The sequence below is a fragment of the Podarcis filfolensis genome (genome assembly GCF_964270895.1).
Source record: "Podarcis filfolensis genome assembly, chromosome: 4".
Classification (NCBI taxonomy): domain Eukaryota; kingdom Metazoa; phylum Chordata; class Lepidosauria; order Squamata; family Lacertidae; genus Podarcis; species Podarcis filfolensis.
Window position 1 is genome coordinate 26,731,706 of NC_139607.1, and position 17,196 is coordinate 26,748,901.

Sequence of the window (17,196 nt, forward strand, 5' to 3'; positions counted from 1 at the left end):
TAGTGTAATCTTTAACATTTTTCACTTACAACAAGAAAAATAAGAATTTGATTTGATTCTTGCAGTCTTAAAAGTTTCAGTACAAAAAAAGAGTGGACATGCTTAATTCAGTTTGCATAAGGCAAAGTATTTAAAGTGATAGGAGATGCTGTCTCGGCTTTGTTCCTTTCTCTCTACACGGTTTGTGAATGCTATGTACATTCCCATCCCCGCTCTTACGCTTTCAACAACTCTCCGAAATAGGTTAGACTGAGTTAACCCATATGCACATAGAGCTGAGCAACCAAAATGATCAGAGGATCACCTTGGGGCCACCTTCCTAATGAGGAGTACGGATGAAAGGATATGTCAATTATGGTTCTCTCCGTTGCTTACTTTTCCAATCTTAAATTCAGTTCTCCACGTTTCTGCAACAGCTTGCAATTTTTTTAAAAAAACATGAAAATTATTCAGCATTTTAGTGCAAATACCTCCTAGTAACCATGCTTTCGTGTGCAGTTTTGACCTAAGGTGCGCATTTTTGCAAGCATGTTTGAATATTATTTTCACTAACGTAATTCATTTTTAGGCACCTTCACCCCTAATATATGCATTTCACTTCTCTCTTACTTTCTTGTTCAAATACTGGAAAAGGGACACCCATGACAAAATGTTTTTGGAAAGGGGAAGGGGGGGGAGAGACTTCATTAGGAACAAATTGCCCAAATGGGTTTGTTTTGAATTTTGTTGTGAACAGAGGGCTTATTTCCGTAAATGTAATCAGCTTTTGACTTACAGACACACTTCCTCTGTGCCTGTCTGAGCAGAAAAGCAAGGGAAGCTGCTTTTTGAAACATCCAAGGCACCACTTTGCCTTTACTCTGCCTCTTATGACCTTACTTGGAAAAGACCAGGATGTCTTATCATTCAGCACAATAATTTGGAGAATCCTCATCCAAACACAACCCCGTTTGTTATGTGTGATAAGAGGTGCAGCCCAGCAACAGGAAGTGTGCTGTTTGAACCTTATTCACGACTAGCCCCTGCAGTAGAACAGTGTGTTGTTTTTCCACCGATAGGCACCATGGCTAGCCAGCTGTTCCTCATTCTGATTCTCACTTCTCTGTCAAGTTTCCTGAAGGCAGAAAGAAATGGTAAGAGAGCCTTAAATAATTTCTCTGTCTCTCCTTGCAATTGCTTTCATTTATTTCTTATAAGAATTATTATTTTTCCTTTGTGTGTAGGAAGAAAGTAAGGGTCACAAATTAGGAGAAGTCTTCTCCACTGAAAGGGTCTCAGTATAATGCATCTTGTTTGCCTGTGTATGGTGTGGGAATTAATTTCTAGGCTGCATATGCACCATACTTTTAAAGCACTCCCCCCCTCAATAGTCCTGGAAACTATAGATTACCCACTACAGAGCTACAATGCATTGAGGAACTACAGTTCCCAAAATTATTTTTTGGGGGGTGTTGCTTTCAATGTGATTTAAATGGTATGGGAAAGCACCCTGGAATGTAGTTCTGTCTGTGAGATGGTAAAAATACCTTCTCTTTCAGCTACAGGGGTGATGGGAGAGAAAATGATATACATGACAAGGGAAAGAGCCCTTCATATAGCAAATAAATGTTTCGGATGAGGAAGGCAGAAACATATATCTAATATTGTTCCCAGAAAAATAAAAAGTGTGACACAGAAGGAGTTAATAAACAAGAAACGGTGAGAATGATAGTGGAAGTAATGTTTCTATGAAATGAAGAAATGCACCTGGTTTTAGTTGGGGGGGGGATCATAACATTTCACAGATCAATGAAGTTGTGGCAATAAATTTAATATGTTTGTTCTCTCAAACACACCAATGCTGCTATGAACAGAATAACTTCATAAAAACTTCACATACAATATAACAAGACCCCACTGGCAATCTGGAACGATATTTTTAAACAAGTAGCTGGCTTTGGTGTTTTAAATTCCTTTTTATGTCATCAGCATAAGCAATATAGGCTTTATGAATGTTAACACCCTGTTAGTAAACACTTGGTTGGGCATGGAAGCAAGCCATGTTAATTTAACTGTAACCCACTGTTGAGTACGGTTGCTTAGGATTATAATGTACATCACATGCAATTGGTCCAGTCGAATGATGATCTGTATTTCTTCATGTGCTTTGGCTACAATGGGAACTGAAGTGGCCGATATGGGATGGGACTAGGGGCACGGAAGCAATAGCATCTAGTGAAAAAGTGTTGCTGCCCCATTTTGGGTCTTCTCTTCTCAGGAGTCCTCAGTGGTTGGCAGAGAATAGATCAGGCAAAAGGTAGTATTTATTCGCACCACAGGTAGTTAAATTTATGGAATTTGCTGCCACACACAATGTAGTGATGGCCACCAGTTTAGGGAACCAAGCAACATGATGTTAAGTGCACCTTTGCACTTGATGTGCAACTTAAATGCTGGGGGAGGTGGCTGATAATTATTAGCATAACAGCAGATGTGGAGGCAAAATAAGCCTTTCCTCACCTACCTGCCTCCTCCTCCACGCAATTGAAAACATTAGAGGAGGAATTTTCAGGGTGATTGGAGAAGTGAATAATTTGGGCAGTAGAAATTGAGGGATAGAGTTGAAAGGAACAAGGTATGAAAGGTGTAAGCCATAGAAAACAGCTGGAACAGTCAAGGTGGGAGATGACCAGAGCATGCAGCTGAGGTTTTAGCTGAGATTTTGCAGATGAATCGGTAGATTTCTGCAATGATTTGGGGAGGTGGGGAAAGAGGAAGAACCAAAGATAAGGCCAGAGCTTTGTGTTTGGCCATCAGACTTTAGAGGCAGAGCCCAGGGAGTTGGTGAGAGAGAGTCAACAGAGCACCAACAGACTACAGACCCTGAAAGGAGCAAATGACAAAAAGATGGAGTGTGTGCAATTTTGAAAGCAACAAGGTGATGCCTGCAGAAAGCGACTGCTTACAAGATGTGCAGAGTGGCAATCCCAGAATGCTGGATTTTACTTCCACATCTTCATGGCATGTAGTGAAATCCAATATGGTGGTCTAAGTAGGAATTTTGAGAATTCCTGAGACATAGACCAGGGAAGTCTCCTGATGCCTGTGTTAGCCACCCACCCTGCAACTACAGGCTATTATGCCACCTGTTTCTTCACCCCATGCTGTATGGAAAGAGAGCATCCAATGATCGTGGGAGGTTTCAGAGGGACTTTACTGCTGTGGGAGCAACTAAAGCTGTGTACACATTGCTGTTTCCTCTGGTTCCAGTGCACCCACACCACCTCCCTTTTTGATCCATGTACACATGGCATTACCTGCGATGCAGAGTTATCCTGTAGGTTCTTGAGCAGTCCTGCTCTTTGATGTGTTCTCCCTCAAACCAGCTTCATTTCAAAAGGAAAACTTAAACCACGTTCAAAGCTAAGCTGAGGTGTGTGGATTTGAGACAGCCATTGCTCATGCAAGGATTACAGCACATGCACAGATGGGGAGCAGGTTGCAAGGGGTGCAAAAACCCAACAGGTAGTGTGCATCAAGTGAATACATTCCCTCCTCCCACTCTGCTGTGTACAACAATTGCGAATGCCACTTGAATTGCAGTGGGTGGGCTGGGGAGGGGATGAGCTTGCTGTTTTCAGCTGCAAAATGGGAGTGGCTTTCTCCTTTCCCCCCAAGTGAAATATGAGAAGGCTGGAAGCGAAGTAAGTCAACCTCCTCTAGGGAGCAGCAGCCACCACAAGCACTGGGTGGTTTATCTTCACTCCATAGGCAAACATATGAGCCAGGCGGTCTAGCCTAAGAACTGAATCACTGTTGCCCTGTGGATACATGCACATGAGCTGTGGATATATGCACATGACCTCATACAACATGCACATGAGCCGGAAAGAGACAGAGAAAGAACCATGGTGTGCTTTCTATCACAAGCAGAGATGTGAAACCATGTGCAACATTTATCTATAAATGCAAAACAGTTTTCTGTAATGTGTTTTGAAATTTGCAAACGAGACATGAGTTGTTTGTTTGTTGTTGTTGTTGTTTTTCTTTAGTTTTTCTACAGGATAAAAAGGCAAACAATTTTTTGGAACGAGTAAAGCGGGCCAATTCTCCTTTTGAGGAGTTTAGGCAGGGAAACATTGAAAGGGAGTGCATGGAAGAGCGATGCTCCAAGGAAGAAGCCAGAGAAGCCTTTGAAAACCAAGAGAAAACTGTAAGAACAAAGCTGTCCAGTGTGTTTGCTTTGCCTTAATATGACTACTGGTTTCTGTCCTCTGTCCTCCAGAGCAAGATCAAAACAGGGCCGACAGCTATGTTCTACCAGCCGTGCCTTCACAGTGGAACTGTCAGCTGCATTTAACAGCTTCCTACTCCTGCAAATAGGGACGCGGGTGGCGCTGTGGGTTAAACCACAGAGCCTAGGACTTGCCAACCAGAAGGTTGGCGGTTCGAATCCCCGCAATGGGGTGAGCTCCCCTTGCTCGGTCCCTGCTCCTGCCAACCTAGCAGTTCGAAAGCATGTCAAAGTGCAAGTAGATAAATAGGTACCGCTCCAGCGGGAAGGTAAACTGCGTTTCCGTGTGCTGCTCTGGTTCGCCAGAAGCGGCTTAGTCATGCTGGCCTATGACCTGTACGCTGTACGTCGGCTCCCTCAGCCAATAAAGCGAGATAAGCGCCACAACCCCAGAGTCGGTCACGACTGGACCTAATGGTCAGGGGTCCCTTTACCTTTTTGCTCCTGCAATACCCTAGCGTTCTCTCCATGTGTTACTATTTTCCCTTCTTCCCTACTATTGCTTCTTCCAGCTGTAGAACAAACTGGAACCCAGCCATATCTCTCCATATCTCTCTCCCTAAGCCAGGAATGGGGAATCTGTGACTGTACAGACGTTGTTGGAATCCAACTCCCATTAGTCCCAGCCAGCAAAGTCAAGGGTAAGAGATGATGGGAATTGTAGTCCATTGACATCATTCTGCAGGCTCCCCATCCCTGTCCTAGACAAAGCAGAGGAGGGGGGAATTGTGGGTAATAATAATGAAAAAGGGAGTGGACAAGCAGGAAGGGTCAAGACTGTCTGTTGATTAATACCACTCTGACAACTCTGTTGTGAAGGTGCACTCAGTAGTGTGTGGTTGGCCCTGTTTTTATATTGCATCTTAAATGATACTTTCCCCATGCTTACATATATGTGTGCAACAGCTTTATTAATATTTTATTAACGTATTTCTATTATTTTTATTACTGTACAAAAAGAGCTGAGATACAGTGGTTCTTCATAAGATATAGAACGGTCAAGACCAAAAACATAAGCCATTAAAATCATTAGAAATATTTAGAATGTTAACAGTGTAGGTAACAAGGTATTAAGGACACTTAAGGCATCAAAGCTATGGTAAGTTAAGAAAAACAGAAACTTAAAACTGATGTGGCATATTTATTAGAAATATTAAAGTGTTACAAACATTACAGTGATGAAACAAAATTAACAATACAGCAGCTACCTTCTTTCTTGCAACACATCATCTCCTTGTTTAGTTACGTGCCAATTCTGCTATTCTGCTATGAAAGGAGAATCATAGAATCATAGCATTGGAAGAAAGGGTTTCTGTTTATCAAAAGAGAAATAAAAGAAAAACACCTTTACATTGCATTTCTCTTCTTCCCCTCTAATACTTTATGCTCCTCTCACACTTCATAATAAACTCAAATATTTTGTTTAACGCACTGAATGGCCAGAAACCATTTATTTAATTCCACCCCCTTATAATTCTCAGACTCTTTCATGAGTGGTCTGCTTCACCCTTACCTATCATAAATTATGGCCATCTGCTCAACAAGCCAGAAAGACAAGAGTAAAGGTAATAAAGGAATTCCACAGGTAGGAAAGAGGGGAATCTGCAAGTGATAAAGGGGGAACTCTGAAACAGCAATCCTCCCTCAAGTTGCCTTAGTCCAGGTAGTGCAATATTGTCTCTCAGTTAGCTAATGCTTCTTTTCCTTTAGTATTAATAATGGCAGTCAACTGCCATTACTAAATACTAAAATTAAACCAATTAAATTAAATACAATTAAATATTAATTGTACATTAATTTAATACTTTAATTAATACATTAATTAATTAATACATTAATTAAATGTACATTAATTTAAATGCAATTAAACCAAATGCAATTATTTTTTGCAAATACTCCCAGATCTGTTTGAAGTTGTGAATATATGCACAGCTCTTGTTGATACTTGACATAGTATTCTTCTTAATCTACCCGCCCTCCCACCTAAGGTCCCAAGGTGGGTTACATTACAACACAACATTAGTACTGTTTGCTAGGTCAGTTCAGGTGGCTTAAGCAGTTCCATTATGCTAGGGGGCATGCCGTAGCAGAAGTTGGCAGAGGACTGAAAGATGTCCTTAATTGGCAGACTCTGTCTATACTGTTGGCCAGTCTATACTGTTCCTCAGTTGGATCACAGCCTGACCTAAGGTGGATCACAAAAGCGGCACTGCTGCCCAGTGAATATGTGGTCTGAAAATTAACAAGTGGGTCTACATTTCTTGATGGGTTCTGCTGAGTCTGTTTGAAGACTCACTGGGGTGAGTAAGGATCCAAAGTAACAGGTACACCTGTGCTTGTGGGACAGCGGTCACAGCTAGAGTGAAGTATGGCATCGGAGCTCTAACATGGCCAAATTATGGGAAGAGCTACTGCTGCTGTTGGAAGAACTGCTATATTGTTGTAAATAAAATCTGCTGTTTTCTTATTAGGAGGAGTTCTGGAATGTGTATGTAGGTAAGAGATGCGTATGCTTTTTTCAACCAAGTCTTTCTTTAAAATACTGTTGATATCTATTAGATAAGAAATAAATTAGTTGATTCATTGGGTAATATCCAACTAAGGCAATAATCCGAGTAGATTTGAGTTGCTTGCCCTCTATGAGTCTACTCACAGTATGACTAATGTAGGATATACATCATCATCATCATCATCATCATCATTATTATTATTATTATTTCAGATTCAATTACACTTTTTAGCTAGGACAGTTTTTAGTTGTTCCAGGTTAATGTGAACTACTTTGATTGTGATAAAGGAACTGTAGCTCCATGTTTTAATGCTCCCCAGCCTGTATCTTAGTAGAAAACATGTTCAGAGATGCTAAATTGTGTGTTTCCACTCTCCCATGGCTGCATAAAACGGATAAAGGAAGACCCTATGCCACATATGGACTGATTGGTGCTTCAACATATATATATTTGAAACAACAGAAGCAAAGCCTGCTGGAAGAGTTTTACATTTTGGTGGGGGTGAGAGTGAGAGAGCCAAAGCAAACAAGGGATTACAATCCACGTTTGCAAAGGTGGCTTCCTATTTTCAAAGGATGGCAGCAACTCTTAGAGCTGTGAGCAGCTGTGTCAAGAGCTTATGATCAGCATTTTGCAATAGGAATGAAAGCTGAACCCTTAGCTCTTAATCTATATGTCCCACACATCGACAATAGGTGTGCTTATAAGACCCCAGTCCAACAGCAAGTTCTATTAATTTCAGTGGAACTTACTTCAATATAATGTGCAGGATTTAGGCACAGGAGCTGTAGCAACAGTGGAGCAGACCACCTTAGAAGCTGGTGGACTCTCCTTTGTAAGAGATTTCAAAGCAGAGGCTGACTGGCCACCTATCAGAGATATCATAGTGGTAGATGCCCTGTGCTGACAGGAAGTTGGACTAGATGAACTTTGGAGAGCCAGTATTAAAAGTGACACCGGGTAACCTCATATTCTTAACACATTCTTAACTCATTCTTAACACATTCATTAATACCTTGGATAACAAGAAATTATATTACAAAAATATATATATTTTCCAAATGCTAGATGGGGATCAGTGTGCTTCAAACCCTTGCCATGACCGTGGAACGTGCAAAGATGGCATTAATAAATATACCTGCACATGTTTGGATGGCTATGATGGGCCGAACTGTGATAGTGGTAAGTTGTGTTTCAGTTGCAAAATAGCAGTGGCTCTCTTATTTGTTGGTTTATTTCACTACATTCTCTGGCGGTGGGCTCCATACAGCTCCATACAAACATCCTAGGCTGAGACGATACGGAACAGCATTTCTAAATATGTTGTTATGAATGTGGGAACTGCCAATGCCATTTCTCTTTCTCTGTCTCTGCTAGTTTTCCTTCCGGCTCGAAGGTTGTTGGTCTTCCTCCCTCCATTTTCTACTTCAGGTGCACGTTGCTCCCAGGCCTTCTCTTCATGAAACACAGATCCCATTTTTAACAGGCCACCCCAATCCCTGCCGAACTGTGGTCTTTGTCCTCGACCAGAGTCTGTGTTCCTTTGGAGAACTGAAGACATGGCAGAGGCTGTCGTAGCTTTAAGAAATAGGATTTATTCACATATTTACACATGAATTTAGGTGGAGGAACTACAGATCTTACAGCATGTTCATCTCAAGAGGGACTTGTCCCTCACAACAGTACAGTATTCGAGTCCAAGGCATCTCTCCCAGCCAGCCAACCTAAATCGTCCTGCATTTTTCAGCTATTCCAAGCTTTGTGAAAGGCCCCTAAACGCTCCCTGTCTCATTACATCCAGTTACCCCGGCAACTTGTCTCTCTTCACACTGGAAACTTAGGAGCCAACTCCTGGCGTTCGTGGGGACTTGAGCCTCACAAAGTTGATGGACATTCCCATTCAAATGCTGTGTGTGCACTGCGTCATGTGATAGATTATGTGGGGCAAGGCTTACCCGGGCCCCGACAATATTTTATTCATGTTGGCACCCCGACAGTTCTCTTGCATTGCCAATAGCCCTCAGTGGCTCTACATTGTTTTGTAACAGCCCATGCTTGGCCAGGTACTTTTGCATAGGCTAGGCCAGGATTTACTTTGCAGCTTGTATTTCTCCCTTCATATCCCAAAATCTTACCATTTATTAATTTATTGGTTTAGGGGACTCTCCCCCCACCTAGGGACGCGGGTGGCGCTGTGGGTTAAACCACAGAGCCTAGGGCTTGCCGATCAGAAGGTCGGCGGTTTGAATCCCCGCGAAGGGGTGAGCTCCCGTTGCTCGGTCCCTGCTCCTGCCAACCTAGCAGTTCAAAAGCACGTCAAAGTGCAAGTAGATAAATAGGTACTGCTCCGGCGGGAAGGTAAATGGCGTTTCCGTGCGCTGCTCTGGTTCGCCAGAAGTGGTTTAGTCATGCTGGCCACATGACCCGGAAGCTGTACACCCGCTCCCTCGGCCAGTAAAGCGAGATGAGCACTGCAACCCTAGAGTCAGCCACGACTGGACCTAATGGTCAGGGGTCCCTTTACCTTTACCCCACCCACCCACATAAATAATATGCTGCACAGCACCAGCTGGGAACTAGAGGCAGACATCACCTATCATTTCAGTTCCCTGATCCTTTTAAATGTTCCCTACGGTGAGATCCTAAGGAAGGGGAGAGCTTATGCATCAGACTGCAGGGTTGAAGAAAAAGTTCCTCTTTAAATGTAACTTGAGCAAAACAGGATTCCCATATGTATTAGATACCGTATTTTTCGCTCTATAAGACGCACCAGACCGCAAGACGCACCTAGTTTTTGGAGGAGGAAAACAAGAAAAAAAATATTCTGAATCTCAGAAGCCAGAACAGCAAGAGGGATTGCTGTGCAGTGAAAGCAGCAATCCCTCTTGCTGTTCTGGCTTCTGGGATAGCTGCGCAGCCTGCATTCGCTCCATAAGACGCACACACATTTCCCCTTACTTTATAGGAGGGGAAAAGTGAGTCTTATAGAGCAAAAAATACGGTAAGTATTTAAGAATGCTTCTCATGGCCATCTTGCTGATCACTGAGAATAAGATGCTGGTATGATCCAGCAGGTTTGATTCTTTCATCCCTATGCATTTATGGTATCCACACAATGGTTGCATTTGCTCATAATGGTAGCTTGACTATCTGGCTTATTGTGTTTTATTGTGAATGAGCAACTCCTGCCAAATTGTTCCTACTCCGCTCCTCCAGGGATTGTGGTTTCTTTCTCCCTAGCAAACCACGATAGCTAGCCAGTCCTGACCCACGATTTGTTGTTCTTTTGTTGGCTTGCTGATCGTGGCTTGTTAGGGAACAACAAACCATGATTTCTGGTTCAAACATAAACGAGGCTTCCTGTTTTGTTTCTCCCACTGGAGCAAAGCACATAGTTTTCAAAATTGCTGCTACGTCTTGGAGGACGTTATGCTCAGGCTTGCGGTTATGAAATGGCTAGACTACAAACCAATTTTTCTGAAAAGCAGTTGGCTTTTCAGTGACCCTCAACAATTGCCCCATTTGTCCATTGATAGAGCTTTAGCTTAAACAGTAGAGAACACAAATATAACCCAGTGCAAAAAAAAAATGCCTTGAAGAATTTGCAACCTAGAGGAAAATGGCTCTGGCTCTAAGTAACATTTTAACCATTGCCTGAAGAATGTGTGTTAATTTATTCTTCAGCACTCATGTATTTGTCTTTTATATAGTCATACAAAGATCCTGCAAAGTGCAGAATGGTGGCTGTAAGCAGTTCTGCAAGCTTGTAGAAAACAATATTGAATGCTTTTGTGCCAATGGATATATTCTGGAAAACAATGGACAATCCTGCATTCCTACAGGTATGAAGCCATTTGTTTGGTTGAAGCAACTTGTTATAATTATATATTCTTATTTTGGGGGTGCATTTTTGAATGCATTGTCTTTTTTAATGCTACCAACAATTTAATTTTGAATTTGCTTTTCCCCTTTTTACAAGGATATTCTCAAACTTTCTTATCTCCATTTTTTCTCTTCATGTTCTGAAATAAATCCATAAATTTCAGGATTCTTCCCCCGTCTAAAGTTGTTGTGTCTTCTATTCACAAAATAAGTGAAAGCAGAGGAAGAGGGATATGGGCTGGCATATTGATGCTGACAACGTTTTCTGGCTACTGCAAAATTAAAGTCCTGCATGCATGAAGAGCACCCATATCACAATAAATAGCCATTCGGAAGCACCCATAGAATTTGTTCTTTTGACTTCTACCTTAAAATAAATCATAGTACCCCAAAAAATATATGTTAAGACAGACATTGGAGGGACTATTTTTCCCCCTCGTTTTTTCCTCACCCAACAATATCAGTGTTTGTTTTTTTAAAGGATTAGTTACCATTAGCCACAAAAGATGCATTTTAAAGTTAAACCCTAATTTCATATCTAAACCTCTGTGATGTTCCTCATTTATTTATTTATTTATTTATTTATTTATTTATTTATTTATTTCGATTTGATTTGATTTATATACCGCCCTATGCCCGCAGGTCTAAGAGCAGTTCACAGGATAAAATCAGAATATAAAAGCACAAAATACTTCTATCTACACTTTGCGTTCTGCATCCTTTATTATTGATATATACAGTGGTACCTCGGGTTACAGACACTTCAGGTTACAGACGCTTCAGACTCTGCTAACCTAGAAATAGTACCTCAGGTTAAGAACTTTGCTTCAGGATGAGAACAGAAATTGTGCGGCGGCAGCAGGAGGCCCCATTAGCTAAAGTGGTACCTCAAGAACAGCTTCAGGTTAAGAACGGACCTCCAGAAGGAATTAAGTTCTTAACCCGAGGTACCACTGTAGTTTGTTTCTAACTGTGAGTGCACAGATTCTGATGTGGTTTAAGGGTCTGAGAAAAGATTTTTTTTATCAAAAAGAATTTGATTTGACTATTAAATCTGAAGGTCCTTTAGCTGATATTTTCCTTTTAAGGTGACCTATGTCTTTCCTCTGTGCTTTTTAAATTTCATCATATTTGAAAGGTGCAATGAAAAGATAGTTGGTCACAGGAAAATTAAGTAATCATAGGTTGGTAAGGCACTCTTATGAATGTTTATTCAAAAATAATGCTCCATTGAGTTCAACGGGTCTTTGTCTTCTGACTTCCCTTCTTTACCTACTTTGTCCACCTTTCATCTTCCTGGATCCGAGTCACATCTGGAGCCAGTTTCTTGACCCAGGGCTGGTTACAGGGAGCATATGACTCCCTTTTTCAAACAGCTCCACTGGCGACCAATCTGTTTCTGGGCACAATTCAAAGTGTTAGTTACGGCTAAGAAAGCCCTAAACAGCTTTCGGTCAAAGCTGTCTGAAGGACTTATACGAACCTGCTTGGGCTTTGAGAACTTTGGGAGAGGCCCTTCTCTAGCTCCCGCCACCCTCACAGATATGCTTGGTAGGGATGTGGGACAGGGCCTTTTCGGTGGCTGCTCCCAAACTTTGGAATTCCTTCCCTAGAGAAGCTGGACTGGCTCCTTCCTTGTAAAACAGGTGAAAGCATTCTTGTTCCAACAGCCTTTGGAAACTGGCTGCTTTTAATGAGGGGGCTTGTGCCATGCTTTTTTTCTAATTTTTTGTAAAATTTTAATAGATGTGTGTGAGAGAGAGGGAGAGAGAGATTTAATTCTATAGATTCTAATTTTTAATTATTTTTTCTATGGTTTTAGTGCTTCTTATTTTTATCTGTAAGCTGTCTTGAGTATCGTCAGGGGAAAAGGCAGGGCATAAATAAATATAATAATAAAAAGAATATTTCAGCCCTCCGAAGGAAAAGGCATATTTTAAAAGATTGACTTTTTTGTTTCATTGGCGCAAGTTGGCTTGGTTGTGTTGCCTAATTTAAAATGCCGGTTTTGCAGTTCCATATCCATGTGGTCGGATTCAGAAAAAGAAGGTGGCAAAGAGAGAGGCAAGTTATTTAGAAGAGTTGGATTATAATGACACACAGATTTTCCCAAGCCCTGATCCCCAAGATGAAGAGCCATTGTATGGGGTCGAAGAAGATCCTGACGAGGACCGTGGTGTCAGAATAGTTAACGGAGAGGATTGTAAACTGGGCCAGTGTCCTTGGCAGGTAAGTTACTCTGTCATGTATCTTGTATAACTATTATATACTCACTTATTATCCATATTTAACAATGGACACTGATTCTATCATTTTTAACTGCTCCCATATTGTATTAAAGTGGGGAACAGCAAGGATCCCCACTCCAGGCTGTGGCTGGCTGGATTACCTGTTCTTAAACTTTTTTTTTTTTTAAGACAATAAATAGCTTTTACAAGAAGAGATTCAGGGCTATGGGCCTGCAACCTTCAGCCTCATCAGGTTTCCCACAGGACTTCAGATTCTGAAGTAGATTATGTAGCTCATGTTCCATCCTGACTGAATCTCTTTTGGAATTGAAGTTTGGCGATTCCTTAACCAACCCTGGGCTCTTCCCATCAAGGCATTTTGCTGCCTGAGGCAAAGGGCAAGATGGCATCTCCTCCATTCTCTGTTCATAAACTCTTACTTCAGCCTTAGTTGATGGGGCAGAGTTCGTCGCTACACCTGCAGGCAGCAGGCTGAGTTATGGGGCTCAGGCCAGGCTGTATGGCCCTCACAGCTTTTCCCACTCCTTGCCCCTTAGTTTTCCCCTGCTGCCTGAGAAAGCTGCCTCACTCTGCCTAATGGTAGATCCGGCCCTGCTTCCCATTAAACCCCTGACAGAAATGCACCACGTCACTCAGGCACTTAAAAGTTGCTTTTGTAAATCTCCTCTTTTCTTTTCTTCCCTGTCTTTGTATGTCCTTGTTTGGTTTCCCCCTCAATTTGGCTCTGCCTTATTTTGATTCCTACAGGTGTTCTAGAAAGAAGACTTAATACATCCTACGGTGTCATTTCTCCCTCAGAAAGAAAAAGCTACTTCCTCACGCAATCCTGATTTTTGTACCTGTTTCTTTTTTCAGGCACTTCTGATAGATGATGCGGGAGAAGGGTTTTGTGGAGGGACCATTTTGACCCCAATCTATGTGCTTACCGCGGCTCATTGTATAAATCAGACAAAAACGCTGAAAGTTGTTGTTGGTGAGTATTTTCGATTTTTGTCACCTTTTCAAATATCCTAAATTGTAACACACACACAAAAAAAATTCGTAGGTGAGGTACACTGAGGTAATCACTAATAGTCTTTAGTATCTTGCTCAATATCTCACCAAAATTCATGTTTTGTAAATAAGCCTTTGGATGTGAGCTGTGGCAGGGTGTGTGTGTGTGTGTGTGTGTGTGTGTTACTGATCTCATGTGGGATTTTTAAAAAAAGAAATCAGAAGTGGGCAGGTGGTGTGAATGAATTGGGTATGAACTGTGGTGCTCAAAGGAAGGTGTTTTTCCCCGTGGGGCAACTTGCAGCTTTGGAATATCAGTGGTAATTGAGAAAATACACTGGCGGGGGGTGGGGAGGATTAGCACCCACCTACAGAAGATGCCTGGGACTAAACCACAGAGCCTAGGACTTGCCGATCAGAAGGTCGGCGGTTTGAATCCCCGCAGCGGGCTGAGTTCCTGTTGCTCGGTCCCAGCTCCTGCCAATCTAGCAGTTCGAAAGCACATCAAAGTGCAAGCAGATGAATAGGTACCACTCCGGTGGGAAACGGCGTCTCCTTGTGCTGCTCTGGTACGCCAGAAGCGGCTTAGTCATGCTGGCCACATGACCCGGAAGCTGTACACCGGCTCCCTCGGACAATAAAGCGAGATGAGCGCCGCAACCCCAGAGTCGTCTGCAACTGGACCTAATGGTTAGGGGTCCCCTTTACCCTTTGCCTTTACAGAAAGTGCAAATCCCAATCATGAAACGTCTAGGGCCAGCCTGTCTGAGTCAGAGCTGCAAATGGTGAGCATATCAAGGAGCATAATACCCAAGCTGGACAAATTATTCTGTCACCTGAGAGAGCAAATCCCACAAGTACTTCCTCCCTTTCCTGGCAGGAAAAATGCAACAATAATACATTGCCATTGGTTTCCAACCTTTGAGTGACTGCCGAAATAAGCTGCCCTCGCTATGCGTATTGGGAAGACTGGTCCCAGAAATATTCCCAGTAGCAGACTACTGCAGTTCCCAGAATTCTTTGAATGAAAGAATGCACTTCAAATGCCCTTCAAATATTTAGCAGGAAGTGTATAGTGTGTACACAGACTTAGAGAAAATGCAGATCATCTTGAAGATACCTGGCGGGGCTTCCTTACCTTTCTGGCAATTCAGGAGGTGTGCGCAACCCCTGCTTACCTCTGGCAGCTGCCACAGAATCTCAGAAAATATTGCCGTTTTCATCCCCCTTCTCTGTTCTTCGTTTTTTCTTCCATTGAATTTTTTAAAAATCTATTTGTTAATTTGGTTAAATGTATTATCAGGTGTCAAATAATAGGTGTCAAAATTATTATCATTGCACATCCAGAAGTTGGGGTTCTGAGAGGGTGGAAAGACATAGTTTTATGAGCAAGGACTGGATGAGTTGGGAAGAGATCAGCAATTCTGGATCAAATGTCATGGACAAGTGTTGTTGTTTTTATTACCGTATTTTTCGCTCTATAAGACGCACCAGACCACAAGACGCACCTAGTTTTTGGAGGAGGAAAACAAGAAAAAAGATATTCTGAATCTCAGAAGCCAGACCAGCAAGAGGGATCGCTGCGCAGTGAAAGCAGCAATCCCTCTTGCCGTTCTGGCTTCTGGGATAGCTGCGCAGCCTGCATTCGCTCCATAAGATGCACACACATTTCCCCTTACTTTATAGGAGGGGGAAAGTGCGTCTTATAGAGCAAAAAAATACGGTATATTCTAACTCGGGGGGGGGGGGAGAGATTAATAACAACACCACCCAGTTTGAATACCAATGCACCTCGTATTTATATCACATAATAATTATACTGTGTTGTTCTCACACAGGGGAAGTGAACACAACGGTGAGCGCAAGAACAGGGACTGTTCATACAGTGGAGAAGATATACGTACATCAAAAATTTGTTTTGGCAACCTATGATTACGATATAGCCCTCATTCAGCTGAAGACCCCTATCCAGTTTTCCGAAAACGTGATCCCTGCATGCCTTCCCACTGCCGACTTTGCAAATCAAGTCCTGATGAGAGCAGGAAAGGGTATGATCAGTGGCTTTGGCCGCCTCCACGAAAGAGGCCGAGTATCCGCCACGCTCAAAAAAATTGATGTCCCCTATGTCGAGAGGCATATCTGCAAGCTGTCCAGCAATTTCCCGATCACTGAAAATATGTTCTGTGCTGGTTACCATACCGTAGCCCAAGACGCATGTCAGGGAGACAGCGGAGGCCCACATGTCACTCAATACTGGGACACTTATTTTGTGACAGGTGTAATCAGCTGGGGGGAAGGGTGTGCAAGGGAGGGGAAATATGGGATTTATAGCAAGGTGTCGAGATTCATAGGTTGGCTGAGGAGAATAATGCGTCCAAAGCTGTAACACGGTGGAGCGTGAGAGGACAACCATTGTCTCCCTGATCATGGTTTCTTGTCGTGTTTCACACAGGCATTTCCACGGGTGAATTAAATAAGTCGCTTTGCCTAAGACTTAAACCAGCCTCTGCCAACCAGGATTATTTTTGGACTGTAACTCCCATCAGCCTCAGCCAGCACAGCTATGCTGGTTGGCGTTGATGGGAATTGTAGTACAAAACATCCCGAGGGCACCAGCTTGGTGAGGCATGACTTACACTATGTTACTTTAATGGCCTCTTCATTTCAAAAGCCTTGTTCAGGTGTTCTTCCAGAACAAGAAAGATCAATATAGTATGTACTTTTGCCTAATGCAATGCATTTTTGTATGTTATTTTCATTTATATGTACTCTGTGCCCACCTAGTACATGCATTTTTGTGCACATTTACTTGTCTGGAGAACTGGATTGCAAAATTCGGAGAAGTGCAAGTTTTGAAGGATGTTTTGCTTCATGTATTCTTTATAGAAGCACAAATTCCATGTTAGCCTTTAAATGCTAACTGAACTGAATTTCTTCCCCTGTCCCTATAATGCCATAATAAAAGAAAGTGTTAACGTTTATCTGATGGGAAAACGCTATGCTGTTATACATCATTTTCAACAACGCATCCTTTACAGTAGCAACAAATTATATGCCTTGTGGACGGTGCTGGGTTTGTTTTGTTTTTTGAAAGCATGTTATCAGGCCATGCGAGTTGAGAGCTGCCACAGAAAGTTAGTATTCCAACCTGTTCAGAAATCACAAATCATCTGCTAGCCTGCATCTGAATGGGCCAACCTCCCTGTTTTTATCTGGCTAGAGAATGTACATAGCTAATACTTGATGATCTTTGTTTCATTCCATACACTGAATTGTAGCCCCATTTTCT

At 42.3% G+C, this 17,196-nt stretch overlaps 1 protein-coding gene across 1 annotated transcript; it reads left to right on the plus strand.

Moving 5' to 3' along the window:
* The first annotated feature begins 683 nt into the window (after positions 1–683).
* On the plus strand, positions 684–16,888 carry F10 (coagulation factor X). Its single transcript, XM_083610782.1, has 8 exons — positions 684–1,133; positions 4,032–4,192; positions 6,745–6,769; positions 7,852–7,965; positions 10,494–10,625; positions 12,680–12,894; positions 13,770–13,887; positions 15,746–16,888. The coding sequence occupies exons 1-8, from the start codon at positions 956–958 to the stop codon at positions 16,291–16,293; spliced, it is 1,491 nt and encodes a 496-aa protein (XP_083466908.1). The 5' UTR covers positions 684–955; the 3' UTR covers positions 16,294–16,888.
* Positions 16,889–17,196: the final 308 nt, after the last annotated feature.